At 36.1% G+C, this 16,071-nt stretch overlaps 2 protein-coding genes across 3 annotated transcripts in view; both read right to left on the minus strand.

Annotated features, from left to right (window-relative positions):
* The window catches only part of LOC133881634 (uncharacterized), a 37,051-nt gene that overhangs the window by 7,264 nt on the left and 13,716 nt on the right, over positions 1-16,071 (minus strand). For both annotated transcript variants that reach the window (XM_062320609.1, XM_062320608.1), the window contains exons 15-26: positions 12,430-12,525; positions 12,254-12,361; positions 10,773-10,886; positions 10,543-10,626; positions 9,240-9,368; positions 2,388-2,586; positions 2,155-2,298; positions 1,953-1,996; positions 1,646-1,729; positions 1,479-1,547; positions 1,302-1,378; positions 351-420 (exon numbers count right to left, since the gene is read on the minus strand). In XM_062320609.1, coding sequence (XP_062176593.1) covers positions 351-420; positions 1,302-1,378; positions 1,479-1,547; positions 1,646-1,729; positions 1,953-1,996; positions 2,155-2,298; positions 2,388-2,586; positions 9,240-9,368; positions 10,543-10,626; positions 10,773-10,886; positions 12,254-12,361; positions 12,430-12,525 — 1,218 coding nt within the window. The remainder of the gene's footprint in view (positions 1-350; positions 421-1,301; positions 1,379-1,478; positions 1,548-1,645; positions 1,730-1,952; positions 1,997-2,154; positions 2,299-2,387; positions 2,587-9,239; positions 9,369-10,542; positions 10,627-10,772; positions 10,887-12,253; positions 12,362-12,429; positions 12,526-16,071) is intronic.
* LOC133881635 (polygalacturonase 1 beta-like protein 1) lies at positions 12,543-15,181 on the minus strand. Its single transcript, XM_062320610.1, has 2 exons — positions 14,259-15,181; positions 12,543-14,178 (listed from the first exon to the last, which is right to left on the minus strand). Exons 1-2 carry the CDS (start codon positions 14,283-14,285, stop codon positions 13,774-13,776), a joined length of 432 nt encoding a protein of 143 aa, XP_062176594.1. The 5' UTR covers positions 14,286-15,181; the 3' UTR covers positions 12,543-13,773.

Here is a 16,071-nt window from a genome sequence, read left to right on the forward strand (position 1 = left end):
ATAATTGTTTCGTCTCATATAGGGGAACGAAAAAAAAAACACTTTTTCTGCCCTCCATAGAAAAAGAAAATAACTGGAATATAGACACAGAGAGCAAGAACACAACAAATTTATCACGGACAAAAATTTGCAATTTCTAAATTGCAAATTCTCACAGCATCTAGACAAAAGTGACACAATAATCGTGGAGCATTACTACATTTTAACACGTAATGTTTTAAATCCCATCTTGATAAATAATCTAGTAAGCATATTGAATGAGTAGTTCTTAATATATATCTCACACATGTATGGACGTGCAGAAATGATACTTGACAACAAATTTGAAAAGAAAACTAATATTTTACTACCTCGTTCAAAAGAGAGTTTGAATCACACTGGCTGATGGAGCATAACTGGTTTGTTTGCCTTGATTCCAAGCTGAGTAAGAGAGTTAATGCATATCAGATCAAGCAAGGTGTTCATAAGAAATGAGACAAGACATTTCTACTTTCTCTGCATCAAGCATTGGATTTTCTCAACTAACCGAGTAACTTTAAATTCTCGCCAACTTCTCAACTCAAGAAAGACTTGACCCATCTACTTTTCTTCATTAAACTATATCCAGGGTAATAACTCTCATATTTTAGACCAAAATATCCTTCAAAACACCTTGACCCATGTGTTGTTGGCCTTCCCACCGAAGAGTGCCTTCAATCACAAATCATGCTACAATCTCCTCACCCCAAATCTCAAGTCAAAATACAATTTTTTTAATTTAAATTGATACTAGGTGACATTATTGGCCCCACCCAAAGATACCATTGACCCAACAAAAGCTAAAACCAGATCATTAAAGTCATCTACAGGAGTACCAACACATTTTCAAAACAAAATTAAAGAAGCAATTTAGTAAAATAACAGACATAGCAACGATTATCATATTATTTCAAACCAATTCAAGGGGATAGCAACATTCCCAAAGAACGCAACGCTTTCCAACCACTTCATTTTTCGTTATGCAATTAATCCTCTTATTCTGTGATGAACCCATTCTAAAGAATAAGTTAGTGCTTTATTATTCATCAAAAAAAAAAAGTTAGAGCCCTGTAATTTAACATAAGGTTCATTGGTGACAAATTTAATAACCCCTGATTTCTTGCATGGGATATTTTAATGCCATGTCTTTTACGCATTACTTCTCTCAGGCATTAAATGAACTAATCTTCTACTGGAAATGATCCAAAAATTGACTTACAATTACGCTCTAAAATATAGAGCGCAAAACAGGAAGAGGGCAATAAGACTGTTTAAACAGGTACCTGTAATTGTAATCCTTTACAACAAAATACAAAGGTGGTCCAATTCTGAGATACTCTGAGACATTATTGAAATACCCCTGACACGTAAAAACTTAAGATAAGATGCAGGACTAGAAGTATCTTTCAGTGAAAGAGCATTTCTCAAAATAATAGGGAATCAGAAGAACAAACTTAAACCTGCAGGTAAGAATCCCGGGGAAGAACAATCTGCTGCTCCAAACCAGGTTGGATCCTTGTACTTAATGCCTATAAGGGTCAAAACACATGGGAAGTTAATTATTTAATAATAGGCTGTCAACAGTGGGCAGACGGAAAAGAAAACCACCAATATGTAAGTGGCTTACAATGCTTGCTAAAGTAAAAGCCAAAAAGACAGCAATGACGACAAATTTAACTCCCCAAAGTCCAAGAATGGGTGCATGAACTTCCTACAAGAAAACTAACAAATAAAATTAATCTTGAGAAGAAAAGCAAAGGAAAATATATGATCGGACATTTATTGGAGAAATATGTCAATACTCTGATAATATCCACACGAAATATAAAGTAATCAAAAGTAAATAAATACACAACACATACCCTAACAGCATCCACAAATTTAAGATGAAGTCAACTAATACATGATTTTTATTATTGAACCAAAAAACTTACCTTCATATATCGTGCAAGCAATCCAGCTCTGTTCTCATTGATGCCTACACTTCATTGAACTAATTCTATCAGAGCTAATAGAGAATCACAAATGCAGGGAAAATGTACAATTAACATTATGAAGTACAAGCTAAATTTGATTCTATACTAGAAAAGAAATCTGACCAATATACATATCATGAAATCAAGCTTAAACAAATACCTCCATTAGGTTCAACAGAACATGAAGGAAGTTTTATGCATGGAAAACAGTCGATCCTGTTATCCTCAGCTCTCAAACAGTCAAAAACTATCAATGCAACAAAGGCAGTAACTTGCAGAAGGAAGTCCACTAGAACAGCCAAAGCTACAGAAAAACAGGTAGTTAAAAGGTCAAAGTAGTATTAAAAAAAAAAAAAAATCAAAACACTTAAAATATAGGAGAAAATTTTCAACCTGCAAACATCGAGAAGACACGGCAAGCTGGCATAGGAATGAAACCACCAACTGCAAATGCCACAATCTCAGATAAACTGGCCAGTGTTATAGATGGACCAACTTCAACCAGTGCATTACTTATACGTTCTTCTAAAGGTAACTCCAATGATTGCCGTTTCACAGAATGTACCAGTATACACATGTTATCCACTCCAACCTAATTTCGGGGAAAAAGATTGTCATTGCACAATATAATTATCAAATATGCAAAAACATGCATGCTTATGCACACAAACACATGGAAAAGAGGAGAGGGTTTCAAGATCACAAAAACATAAAACTATATGTGATATGCAACATAAAACAAGGAAAAAACGGAAAGGAGGTGTTCTGGCATAATCAACTTGCTATAAACCAGTGGTCCAAGAGTTTCAAGCATGCTTGTTAGAGGTTTGTCTAGGCCCAAACTTAATGACAAGTAGAGAACAAGATCATACGAATATCAACAGCATGTGTATACTCCTTTTATGTTGTTTGTGGCATATTATCTTTGGGAGAGTGAGAATATTGTTGACCTGTGGGCTTTAAGTTATTAGTCTGATTGGTTGCATTTCAATAGAGTTTATGAATGTTCACCTTGTTCGGATCATTTACCGATCTTCCTTGATTGTGGTGATTTTCATAGGGGTAGTAGGCCCTTCAAATTTGAAAATACATGGCTAAAGTCTAGAGGTTTTTGTGGACAGGGTGAAACAGTAGTGGGACTCTTATCTTTTCCAAGGCAATCCTAGCTTCATTTTATCTAGCAAGTTCAAAACTTTGACAGTTAACCTAAAGAGATGGAATGAGGAGGTGTCTGACAATGTAGAAAGAAAGAAGAAGGTCCTTTTGGAGGAGCTGTGTGTTCTCGGTATCATTGAAGGGGAGGATGTTAGGTGTTGAGGAGAGTATGAAGAAGGTAGAAATTGTTAGCAATCCAGAAAGATCCACTCTTATGGAGGAGGTGAAGCTTCTTGGGGATGTCATATAATGACAGTAAAACTGAAAAAAAAAAAAAAAAAAAAAAAAAAAAAAAAAAAAACAGTGATAGCAACTAAGATTAATTTAGGACAGAACTCCCTTAACAAAACATTATTAACACAAAACTAGGGCTGTAAGCGAGCAGAACTACTCGTAAGCATACTCGGACTCGGCTCGAGAAAGCTTGACTCGGGATCTGTTCATTTATTAAATGAACAGAGCATGAACATTTTTTAAAACTCGTTTAATAAATGAGCTGAACATGTCAATACTCGGCTCGGCTCGGGGTATGATCATGAACAAAGCTCGTAGAAACTCGACTCGACTCGACTTGATAGGCTCGTTCATATATATATATATAAAAGTTAAATATTAAAATATAATAATTTTTTTTAAAACCTAACTAGTAGTTAGGTTTGATTCCGTTTGAATTTTGAATTGCCAAGTAGGCAAGCAGCCTCTTCCTTTTTTTTCTTTTTTTCTTTCTTTTCAATTTCGTTGCCTTTGTTTGGGCCGTTGGATCTTCATCAATGATGAAGATCCAACGGCCAAAAAAGAAATGGAGGGAGAGATATGTTGTTTTAGGTTTAGGGTTTCTTTCTTTTCTCTCATTTCTGTCATTCCGCAACTCCATTTCTTAGTTTCTTCTTGACTCTTCGTTCCTCACCTCAACAGACTCAAGGAGAGTAAATGCTCTCATCCACCCACTTGCTGCATTCAATGAAATTTGATCTCATCTCTCTCACAAACGTCTCTAACCCTCACCGCCAGCAGCTTTTCCTCCAAAATCTTTCAACCCCTCTCTCAGACTCTCTCATCCTCTCTCTGTACTAGGAGATCTTGAGGTTTCACATCTACGATTTTCAGTCAAATCTCGAGCATGAGAACGACAACCCACACCACGATTCGTACGCTTCAACTTCAACGGCTTATGGCCTGTATAAATTTTTTTTTTTTTTATTATTTACTCTTTGTTCTTTGTTTAGTCAATTCGATTCCTCTCTTGTAGAAAGAACTTTGAGATTTGAGCGCTTTCTCCAAAAATCTCAAAGGCCTTCTGATTTTTTTGGTGAATCTCTCTTTCTCCTTCATCCTCTTAGCCTATCTTCTAATTTTGTTCATCTTCTCTCACTCTTTCTCGCCATATCTCTTGCCCTAAGTCTTGGGTCTAAGGTAACCGAGAAAGGCAAAAAAAAAATAATAATTTTTTCTCATTTATCCATTTTTCAAAAAACAGAGAGTTTTTTCCTTGTTTGATTTGTTTCAGTTGTTTGATGTTTGATGTTCGATGATAAATTGATTTTAGGGTTTTATGACAATTTAGGTTTGATTTATTATTCATTCTGTTTTATTTAATGCTCTGTATAATATACTATGATTTTTTTTCAGCTCTCTGTCTCTGTCTAGGTTCTGAGAAATTCTGGAAAAATGATACATTCAGATTTTTCATGTTTATCATTTAGGTTTTAATTTGTAGTATGAACATGAAGCTATTTAAATTTTTAGGATTGATTTATTATCCATTCTGTTTTGTTTAATGCTCTGTATAATATACTATGATTTTTTTCAGCTCTCTGTCTCTATTTGGGTTCTAAGAAATTCGGGAAAAATGATACATTTTGATGTTTCATGATTATCATTTAGGATTTAATTTGTAATATGAACATGATGCTATTTAAATTTTTAAGTTTGATTTATTATTCATTCTGTTTTATTTAATGCTCTGTATAATATACTATGATTTTTTTCAGCTCTTTGTTTCTGTTTGGGTTCTGAGAAATTCGGGAAAAATGATACATTTTGATGTTTCATGATTATCATTTAGGTTTTAATTTGTAGTATGAACATGATGCTATTTAAATTTTTAGGTTTGATTTATTAATCATTCTGTTTTATTTAATGTTCTGTATAATATACTATAATTTTTTCCAGCTCTCTGTTTCTGTTAGGGTCCTGAGAAATTCGGGAAAAATGATACATTTTGATGTTTCATGATTATCATTTAGGTTTTAATTTGTAGTATGAACATGATGCTATTTAAATTTTTAGGTTTAATTTATTATTCATTCTGTTTTATTTAATGTTATGTATATGTTTGTGTAATTGTATTCTGTGTTTATTATTGTAATGTAGTCAGCTACCACTCTCTGTCCATGGACGAGTTGATAGCCAATGTAGACGAAGGTTCACTTGATGTGAACCTAAATTTGATGAATATTGCATCAGATGATGATGATGGACTTGTAAGTCTTGAATCACTTAATGGAAATGTTGTCCAGCCTATCCCCAGTGGGGAAAGTGCTTGTGCGGCTGAGGAGGTTCAAGAGGGTGATAATCCTCAAAAGCATGCTTATGAAAGGAAGTCGAGGAAGAAGACCTCTCCAATTTAGAAGGACTTTAAGTACTGCAATTTGGTCTGAAGAAAGCCCAGTGCAGTCACTGTGAATCCATCCTTGGCATTCCTGCTTCGGGCGCCACAACTCAGTTTTACAGGCATTTGAATAGTTGTATTCCACGCATAGCAGCTAGCAAGAAGCAGAAGGTGATTACATTTGACTCTGATAGTGGCAATGTGAGCTCCGGATCATGTTTTTTACTTATGATCATTAGAAGGTACAAGAGCTCGCTTCTCATATGATACTTTACCATGAGTATCCTTTTATAGTAGTGGAACACGCTTTGTTTAACAAGTTTATGAGGGCTAACACTCTTTATTGGCAAAAGATATCCCGTGCAACTGCTAAAAGTGATTGTATGTCTACCTATGAAATAGAGAAAAATAAGCTGAAAAATTTGTTGAGAAATGTTAACAAAGTAAACATAACTACTGACATGTGGTCCTCAGGTCAGAGAGTGTCTTATATGGTAGTTACATGTCATTTTGTTGATTCTTGGTGGCATTTACAAAAACGTGTCTTGGACTTTTTTAATGTCCCACCCCCTCATAGTGGTGTTATAATTGTTGATGCCAAAAGAGTTTCATTAAGTGGGGAATTGAGAATAAGGTGTCTACAATAACAGTAGACAATGCAAGAAACAATGATGTGACCATTCGAATTTTAAAAGATGATTTTGCTTTGAAAAAGACATTATCTGTTAAGGGACAACTCTTTCATGTACGTTGTTGTGCTCATATCACTAATTTGTTGGTGCAATATGGTATTAGTCAAATTGGGGATATTGTGGATTGTGTTAGGGATGGTATAAAGTATATAGTTGCATCGGAGGGTAGGTTGAAGCACTTTGCTGCAGTTCCAATTGTCCTCTAAGAAACTGATTTTAGATGTTCCTACTAGGTGGGATAGCACTTATATGATGTTGTCTGCTACATTAGAGTTTAGGAAAGTGTTCCCTAGGTATGAAGATAGGGATCAAAGTTTTCGTTGGGTGCCAAGTGTTGATGATTGGGTTAAAGTTGAGAATGTTTGTCATGTTTTAGAGGTTTTTAATGAGGTGACAAAGATAGTATCAAGGAGTAATTATCCAAGAGTAATTATCCAACTGCAAATTTATTTCTTCCTAAGGTTTGGAGAATAAGAGATGTGTTGGGTAAAAAATTTAAGGATGCCAATGTTTATGTAAGAACAATGGCAGAAAAAATGTATTTGAAATTTGAGAAGTATTAGGGGGAATGTAATCTGCTCATGGCTGTTGGTGCTGTTTTGGATCCAAGGTTTAAGTTGAAACTTGTACAATTTTGTTTCCCTGAAATTTATCAAGAGCCTGAAGCCACTAGAAATGTTGAAAAGGTACGTAGTGTTTTAAATGAGTTGTATGGTGAGTATGTTGATGCCCACAACTTATCTGTTGCCCCAAACCGTGGGCATCAAAGTAATTCTGATTTTGCTTCATCTTCAAGTGATGGTTCATCTGGTGGTGTTCAAAGGAGCAATAAAAGTGGAATGGCTATGTTTAACTCTTTTGTAAGAAGTGTTAATACCTTTCAACCTGTAAAGTCGGATCTGGAAATATATTTGGAAGAAGATGTTTATATTTGTGATGAGGGTATTGATTTGAAGTTTGATGCTTTGGAGTGGTGGAAATCCAATCAACTTAGTACCGCATTTTATCTAAGATGGCACAGGACATCCTTGCAATTCCTATCACTACAGTGAGTTCGGAATCAACATTTAGTGCTAGTGGAAGAGTCATTGATCCCTATCGTGCATCTTTAGCTACTAAAACTATTGAGATTCTACTGTGTGGAGCTGAATGGGTTCGAGCACTACATGGACTTAGTAAATCTTCTAATGTGAGTATTATAATTTATAGGTGTGTTGTTAAATGAGTTTTAGCTTTTCCCTTAAATAAATAATAACCAATATTCTTTGATTTTTTTTGTAGTTGGATGAACCTTCTTTGGTGGAGATTGAGTTGCCTTAATGCTGGATTGTGGAGTGTTTTTTTTGTTATAGTTAATGAGATCAAATTCTAATATATTTTTTATTTATTTTGCTATTTTGTACTTTGCCTTGAAAAAAATAACTCATCTACTTTTTTTTTTGGTTATTTTAAGCAGATACTTGGTATGGAAGTGGACTGGAACTATTCTGGAAGTGTTGTATTTGGGGTAAGTTTTTGTTAGTATTTTGTAAGCTCATGGTAAGTTGATTCTGTTTTATTTAATGGTCATTTTAGATTCATTTATACACCGGTTATACATTGATTATGTTTTGTTTGCATGCTTACTTTTTTCTGATAATGATTATTAATTTATTACTAATTTTTTTCATTTTCTCTTGTAAATGTGTAATAAACAGGTGAAGAAGTTAATCCCTGCCTCCTGGGCAATTTGTTGCACTGCCATAGTGCCATGTATTTAAACTTATTTATTTTGTACGCTTGACAATTTGACTTAATTTTTTTGAATGCTTGTGTTGTGTAGTGTAGACTGTGTAGTTTACTAGTTTATATTATTTTGTGTATGTTAAGATGTTATATTGTTAGCTTGAAACTTTGCAAGCTGGCAGCCTTGGCAGGTTAACTATTGACTAGTTTTTGTTGAAATTCTTGAGATGGAGACTATCCATCCACAGGGATATGCTACTGGACTTATTTTTGTGAATGCTAGACTTGCTAGTGTATTGTTAGAACTTAGATAACTTAGATTTGTAGTTCATGTTGTTTTCTATGTTTGTATATTTGGATGTTTTGGAAATTTGGAATTCTTGAGAATCTTGTTAGCTTGAAGCTTTTATGTTGGAACTCTTGAGAATGTGTAATCTGGAATTTGTTGTTGAATGTTGGCTTTATGAAGTGAGTTGTAACTTGTAACTTGTAAGTTTTAATTTGTAGCTTGTAGTTTGTAATTTTTAATTTGTATTTTGTAAGTTGTAATATGTAATTTAATGTAATTTGTTATTTGGAAGTTGTTGTAATTTATAAGTTTTAATTTTTAAGTTGTAAGTTGTAAATTGTAACTTTTAAGTTTAAATATTAAGTTGTAAGTTTGATAGCTTGTTAACATTATGATTTATGAATGCTGAGAATCAATGTTTCAACTTTCAATATTTCTGTTTAAATTCACATCTTCTAAGTTGCCTTGAAATTGAATGTTTAAAACTTGAAATGCTTGTTATAATGGCTTGAAAGTACCCAAAAAAAAGTTGAGCTCGAGCTCAAGCTCATTCATTTCAGAAATATGTAATGAGTTCGAGCCGAGTTCGAACCTCAAAAACCCTTAATGAGCCGAGCTTCAAACAAAATTTTCAGAGCTCACAAGCCGAGTTCAAACAGACTAAAAAAAAATTCGAGCAGGTCCAAAAAAGCTCGAACTCGGCTCGGCTCGGCTCGTTTCATTTACAGCCATACACAAAACTAGCATCCATAAATAATTAGACAAAAACTTACAGCCAACACTAGGAAAGGAATGACTTCCATGATGATTAACGTGGATTTAACTCCAACAGCACTGAAAAATCCTACAGATGAAAGGACAGAAAGCATAACAAGCAAAACGCCTGAAAGACCAAGCAGCACCTGGAAACCATTAAACAATAAATAAATAAATGAGATTGAAAACTATACTGTAATTTATTGAATAAGTTATTAAGAGGGGTCTCTGTGGCATGTACATAAGCAAACATGGCAAACATCCATGCATGCAGGATGTATCTATATATAGATGCATACCTATGTCTTCCATAAAAATTAAAAAAAAAAAAGAAAAAAAAAAAAAAAAAAAGGAAGGAATCCATGTATCTCTGAAAACCAAGAATATTGATGAATAAAAAACCAACTGTGAGTGGATACTGAAGCTGCTACAGTCTATTGGAGCATTGGTTCCAAAACTGAGGTCTACAAGTGTTGAAAGGCCACTACTACAAATTTGTAATTTCAAATGATGATGTTGATAAGTAGATTGAAGAATAGATGACATTGGCTGTTATCCAAATAATAATAATAAGTCGGGCAAACTGAAAACCTTGCATTTTCAAGTTGTCAAGACATATAGAGTTGAAATCAAATACATATGATTTCCACAGAAGCAAGTTGTCAAGACATATAGTCAAAATCAAATACATATCATTTCTATAGAAGAAAAATTTTCTGCAGGGAATTTTGCGTGCTTTTCTTGCCTAGTTTAAGCAGACTGTTACTTTTTTCATGCTCCAAACATCTGGCGAGACTGAAACAGTAATATATATCTCTCTCTCCCACCCCCCCAACGGCGCCCGCAGGGGGCTAATGTTAGGGGGAGGAGAAGAAGCAATATTTCAAGAAGGAATAATGATTTTAATAATAATAATTTAAAATATATATATAACCAAGGAGCTTACTTCTAAATATCTTCTGGATATGCCCTCATATGAGGAAAAGTGAAGATAAGAAGATATTAAGACTTTTGAGTTTTCAAATAGAAAAATATTTGCCACCACATGGCATGAAATTATTCAACATATATTTTATACTCCAAAACACGGGCACCCACAATAAGAGGTCAAAGTAATTTTAGCAACAGTAGCAGTAATAATTATCACAATGGTTAATAATAACAATGACTGAACTCCAGAGACAGAACGTAAATAGCCACACGCTAGTGCTTACATAATTCATATTAAAATACAAGCAAAAACACAGGCACATGTGCACTTGTACATAAATATACATAAATGGAATCAAGGACAAAAGTGATGTGCTTCAAAAACTATACCTTGGATGAGAGGTAAAAGGAAGATAAATGAGATGCGTCTCCCAATGTCACTGATACGTAAGCAAACATTACAAGATAGCTTACCTGATACAAAGTTGGACATGAACAGGAAAAAGTAATCAAAAGAAAATTACTTGTTTAGACAAGAGGGCAGTAAAAGAACATGTGACTGAAATTATTCTTCACAACCACTTCACTAACATGATAATACCAACTTTCTAATGACTTACTATTATTGTTATAACATCTGCAGTACTTTCCCTTTTCAATTCCTCCTCAATTGAGCTTTCAGATGAAAATGAAAGAGTAAGATTGCTAGACTGCACCATCGGCAGCAGCTCCTCCTGTCAATGTGTTTGGTACAAATTTTAACAGGCATGAAAGCATTTCAAGAAGATGTGACCTCTAGCATTTAAATCATACAAAAGACAAACTTGAACTAAACAAGCAATACATGTATATACCTTTAACAGGGCCTCCTCTTATCAGAGGATGCTGGAGTGTAGAAATGATTGTATGCACAGGAGAATGCAGTAAAAAAAAGGACAAACAATAAATCTCAAAATATGGAGAACATGTCCAAGGAAAATGTTTAAAATGTTTCATATACAAATTAAATGAGAATAAAACATAGTGGAGATAACAGAATGCACATTCACCTTTTTTCCTTAATAATTATTTGTTCATTGGTGCTTTAAGCATCAACATCGATTGCGTGCTAATAAATTGAAGTGACCAGAGCCTACATCCCAATGCAGATGCAGACCAACTCCGTCCCTCTTTTTTCTTTTTTCTTTTTTGTAATTTGAAGTTGTACCACATTACCAAGTACTTAAAAGGTTAAGGCTTAGAGGTTTACTTAGAGAGTGGAAGGTGGACATTGTTTGTTTACAAGAAACTAAACTGGAAATAGTGCAAAGTTTATAGGGATGTCATCATGTGGATTGGTGTTACTTGGGGTTTAGAGGGGCTTCTAGAAGGATTTTGTTAATGTGGGATAGGAGGGTGGTATAAAAGATTGAGGGTTGTGTGGGGACATAGACCATTGCATGCTCTTTTAGAAGTGTCAGTGATAATTTTGAGTAGGCTTTTGGGGGTGTTTATGGTCCAAATGATGATAGGAAAAGGCTATGTGATGAATTGACTGGGCTTATTAGCTTGTAGGAGAAGTCATGCTGTATTGGGGGTGATTTATCCTATATCTGTGTGAGAGATCAGGCGACACTCGACAGTCCCCAGCCATGGTGGATTTTTCTGAATTCATTTTTTAGCATGGTCTCATAGATATCACTCTAGTTGGTGGGAATTTCATGTGGTCCAATAATTGAGATTTTCAGTCTTGGTCTATAATTGGTAGGTTTTAGTTGAAGAGAAGAGAAACTGTTTTATTCCATAATAATCGTTCCATACATTTGCATGGCTTTAAATAGGAGAGGAATACAATTTTTTCTCTTTTTTTGGGGGGGAGGGGGGTTGTCTTTTCCACTTCTAATTCTACTACACCAAATATTTTACTAACAAAAAAATGAAGCATCAAACATATAATGCAATGGGAGTCCAAAACACATTATGAGAGGGAGTTAAAGAACAGAAGTGCAACATACAGGGAGACAATTACATTTCAAGTAATGCATAATATCTACATGACAAACATGCAAGCAACACAAAATAGCTATTAAACAATCAACAAAGGGATGCACAATACTCAAACCTTTGCTAACTGTATGAAAGCTTTTTCCCAAGCCACTGCTTGTCCATTCTCATTGCCTACTTCATCAATTGCATTATTAACTGGGTAGGTAATAACAAATGCAGAAGCCTGAAATTGGGATGTCATCACAAGATTAGTATATACTCAAATATGTAAGTAACGGATGAATATTTTACCTTGGAATAATTGTTCCCAGAAAATCCTCCTAAGGCAGTACTTGGATCAAGTGGAGCCTTAAATGCACTCAAACAAGTGTCTGCAGAAGTGTAATGCTGACAGCAAGAAGATACAGGAATCAAGGTGAACATACAAGAAGCAGAAATCACAATAACAGTCGTGTAAACAATAACAAGCTTTAGATGTGCCACAAAAATGTAGTATTTAAGTCTAAAGAAAACACATGAAACCAGACTACAGAACTTGCTAAAAACATAAAACATGGACACCGAAAAAGCAGATGCTGCTGAAGAAATACAGGAGTCCAGACCCTGGAATTCCAAGAAACATGAAACGATGGATACTGGAAGAGCAGCATAGAGAAACAAATGATCAGGCAATGGAGTAAGTGTCCACGAAAGGATCATAAACTTTGAGGTCGAATACTTCCAAGGGAATTAGTCCGCCGCTTCTCTCACCATGTTGAATTTCAATTTATTTTCATGCATGGCTCATCTATTTAAATATTTTAGAGATTTAGAGTGATTTTTTACATGGAAACCTCCATAACCATTAAGCCACAAGAGCTTTGTCCTTAAAAACCAAAAATCAACAACTAGGCGTCTCTCAACCTTAAGACAGAAACCTCAGTGCATTTTAACTGGTAGTCTTTCTTCTCATAACAGAATCTTCACAAGAGAGTCCATTTGGCATTTGTCCACGACAGTAGCATCCAAGACATGAATCTTACTCTCTAACAAGTAGTGTATAGGGGAGGTAACTTTGACACCAAAAAGAATTTAACACTTCATCCACCATAATAACTAATTGCTAAATCTAAATAATTTTTTTTATCTAATGTATTAGCTTCTTAGTTAGTTTTACCCTTGGTGTGTGATTTGGTATATGCAAAATGTTCCTTATGTTACTCTCTTATTCGTCATTTTATTTCTTTAGATATTCCTTGTTTTTTCTTCCAAAGACCTCAGAACAAAATAAACAATTGCAACTCCCCCAAAGCAAGGCCACATTGTTATTTGGCCAATTGCTCAAGGAGCAGTCAATGATTTCCGGAGAAATTACACTTTACCCCTGATGTATCCACCTATTGGTGATCTGACGCCCAATGTTTAAAAATTAGTAGACGACCCCCCTAACGTTAACCATGTGTGTCAATCTGGACCTTCCATCCACTTAGTCTGTCAAAAGTGACGGAAAAGAGGTCATGTGCCACGCACGTGACCTTTTAAAGCCTAACTTTCCAAAATTACCACTGCTTCTATTCAAAACACACCGTTTCATTCGGAGCCCCATTGCCAATCTTCACATAGCTGCTGAATCTCTGGTCACCGGCGTTGGTGTTCTCACTGTAGGCCGAGAACGTGTGGACAATGGACATGGCCATTGGAATCGTCAAAGTAGGAAGTGAACCGGAGGTTGGGGACGTTCACGTCGTCGGCGTACTTGGAAAACACGCCGGAGCCACTGGTGGCCCATTGAGTCTTGACTATACCGGCGAAACAAGTCAACCGGGAGATTCTCGTCACCCGAGTATTTCTGAACGGGTCGGTCCCGCCGAGCCGATCCGTGCCATAATTGGTGAAGTCCCGGTCCGAGTACACTACAAAGTTCGATTCCTTCTCGTGCTTCTCCAGACTCGGCGATAAATCAGGAAAGCAGAGCAGGTTCGCAGAGGCGCAGAACTCCGGCATGTGCGAGGGCAGATCATTCTGCGCCGTGAGCTTGGCGAAAGTCGATAACAGAGGCACCTGACAACACTTGAAATATTTAATATAAATCGAGAATAAATTGTAGCGTCTTAAAGTCTTGAATAATGAGTGGTATATACCAGAACAAAGTTGCCTGTATCGTTCATTACACCATAGGCAGCAACACCAGTAAGGATATTTTTTCAGTTGCTTTCCACTTGACAGGCAGACTTTTATGTATGATTTCACTGCTTAGGGTGTTTTGGTCCACGAGTGTTATGCTTTTTTCTTGCCTGGGAACCTGTTGGATTCTTCAGGAAGAATCAAAGAACATTTTTTGTTTGAAATTCCAAATTCGAAAATGATTGTATTCTTGATTATTCCTAGTAGGATTCAGGTTGGGTTCCTCTTCCGATTAAACCCATTGGGATTGAACACGCGTCCCAATCTCTCCAAGTACAATTCCAGTTTGAACTAATCCGATCGATCAGCCATCTCAAATCCTTTTGGCTTATCGTAGTTTTTTTTCTTTTTCTTTTCCTGCAAGTTCGATCTGCTTTGCTGGCATATGGTAATTGGTACATGTGTAGGGATTTGATTGAATACCTTTTAGCTGGGCAAGCCATTTCAGCTTCCTCGTTACTTTCACCTCAGCAGTTCATGATTTTTGGTTCATGCCATCATGCGTGATCAAAGTGAGAGCGTGGCACCGTTATGGTAGAAACTAGAACGGCCTTACTGTGCACACGCAGAAAGATGCTTTTAGCAATCAATTTGAGCCATTTTTTAACGCGTTTCATATAGCTGGGCCATCGAAATCATGTTGCTTTCATTACTATATGCTTCAGCCTGAGAAGCAAGAGCAGCATATTATTACTTGGATAATGCCAATCTACAGCGATTTTGCTCATGCATGGGGTCATATACTTCAGTAGGAGCTTACCATATATAATCTTTTTTCATAATTGTAGTTCAAGCAAAACTCGGTGGTATGAAGGCTAGCAGTTCTGTTTCTGTGGATGCACCCCAAAGGAATTTTGACAGCATGCAGTCTTGCGGGTTGGCTTGAGTGATGTACTGCATCTTTAGGATTCTGCCTTGCTTGTGTATAATTCTTGACAACAGCTGGCATAGCAGCTGTTTCACACATGATCGTAGTTGTGGCAACCTTAGGTGCATCCAGGACATGCATCGCAGCAGCCGTGTCACTAGATGTTTTTGCGTTGTCCTATGATGATCCTTAGGAGACAGCTACTTAAGACCAAGATGTCCTCGGAGGATGTAGGAAAAGAAGAAAAGAAGTTTAACCATTCATCGTTTCCTCTCTCCGACAGGGAGAGAAATGGCTTCGTGGAACTCAGTTCCGCTGGAAATCACGTACCAGGTTCTGGGATGGACTTCTTTCTTGTCATGGACCATGGGTTCCTACCCACAAGTCATCTTGAATTTCCGCAGGAAAAGGTATTATTACTACAACACAAAAAAAAAATAATAATAAATTCCCATCTTCTTTCTTGGCCTGGACTCTGTCTCTGTTTCCAGATATGCGTGGCTTTTAATTCTGTGACTGGGATTTTTGTGTTGGGGTGTGAACGTAGTGTGGTGGGGATGAGCTTCGATTTTGTGGTGCTGAATTTGACGAAGCACGGATGGAACCACACTTGATTTACAACAGCAGGTTGGTCTTAATATTTGGTGTTGACCGCGGAGTATAATTGAATGGTTAATGATGATGTGGACGTCAATGGGACCCGCATTTAAAATTTGGACCATCTTTCTTTTTTCCTTCTCTGTTTTTTGGGTTCTCTGTGTTTCTGGGCATGTCTGCAAGTTTGTGAGAGACAGAGGTGGGCTTAAAAGGATAGGGATCCGATCATCCGAGGAAGGGAATGGAGAAAAGACCAGAGTTTTGGAGATATCAAAATCCATACGTGAAAGCTGTTTGATTGGCGC

This window comes from Alnus glutinosa, chromosome 11 (assembly GCF_958979055.1).
Source record: "Alnus glutinosa chromosome 11, dhAlnGlut1.1, whole genome shotgun sequence".
Taxonomy (NCBI): domain Eukaryota; kingdom Viridiplantae; phylum Streptophyta; class Magnoliopsida; order Fagales; family Betulaceae; genus Alnus; species Alnus glutinosa.

Coding starts and splice junctions, on each gene's coding strand:
- LOC133881635 (XM_062320610.1), bottom strand. CDS start 14,285: ATGAACGATACAGGCAACTTTGTTCTG. Junction 14,179..14,258: donor ATACAGGCAACTTTGTTCTG/GTATATACCACT, acceptor AAGTGTTGTCAG/GTGCCTCTGTTATCGACTTT.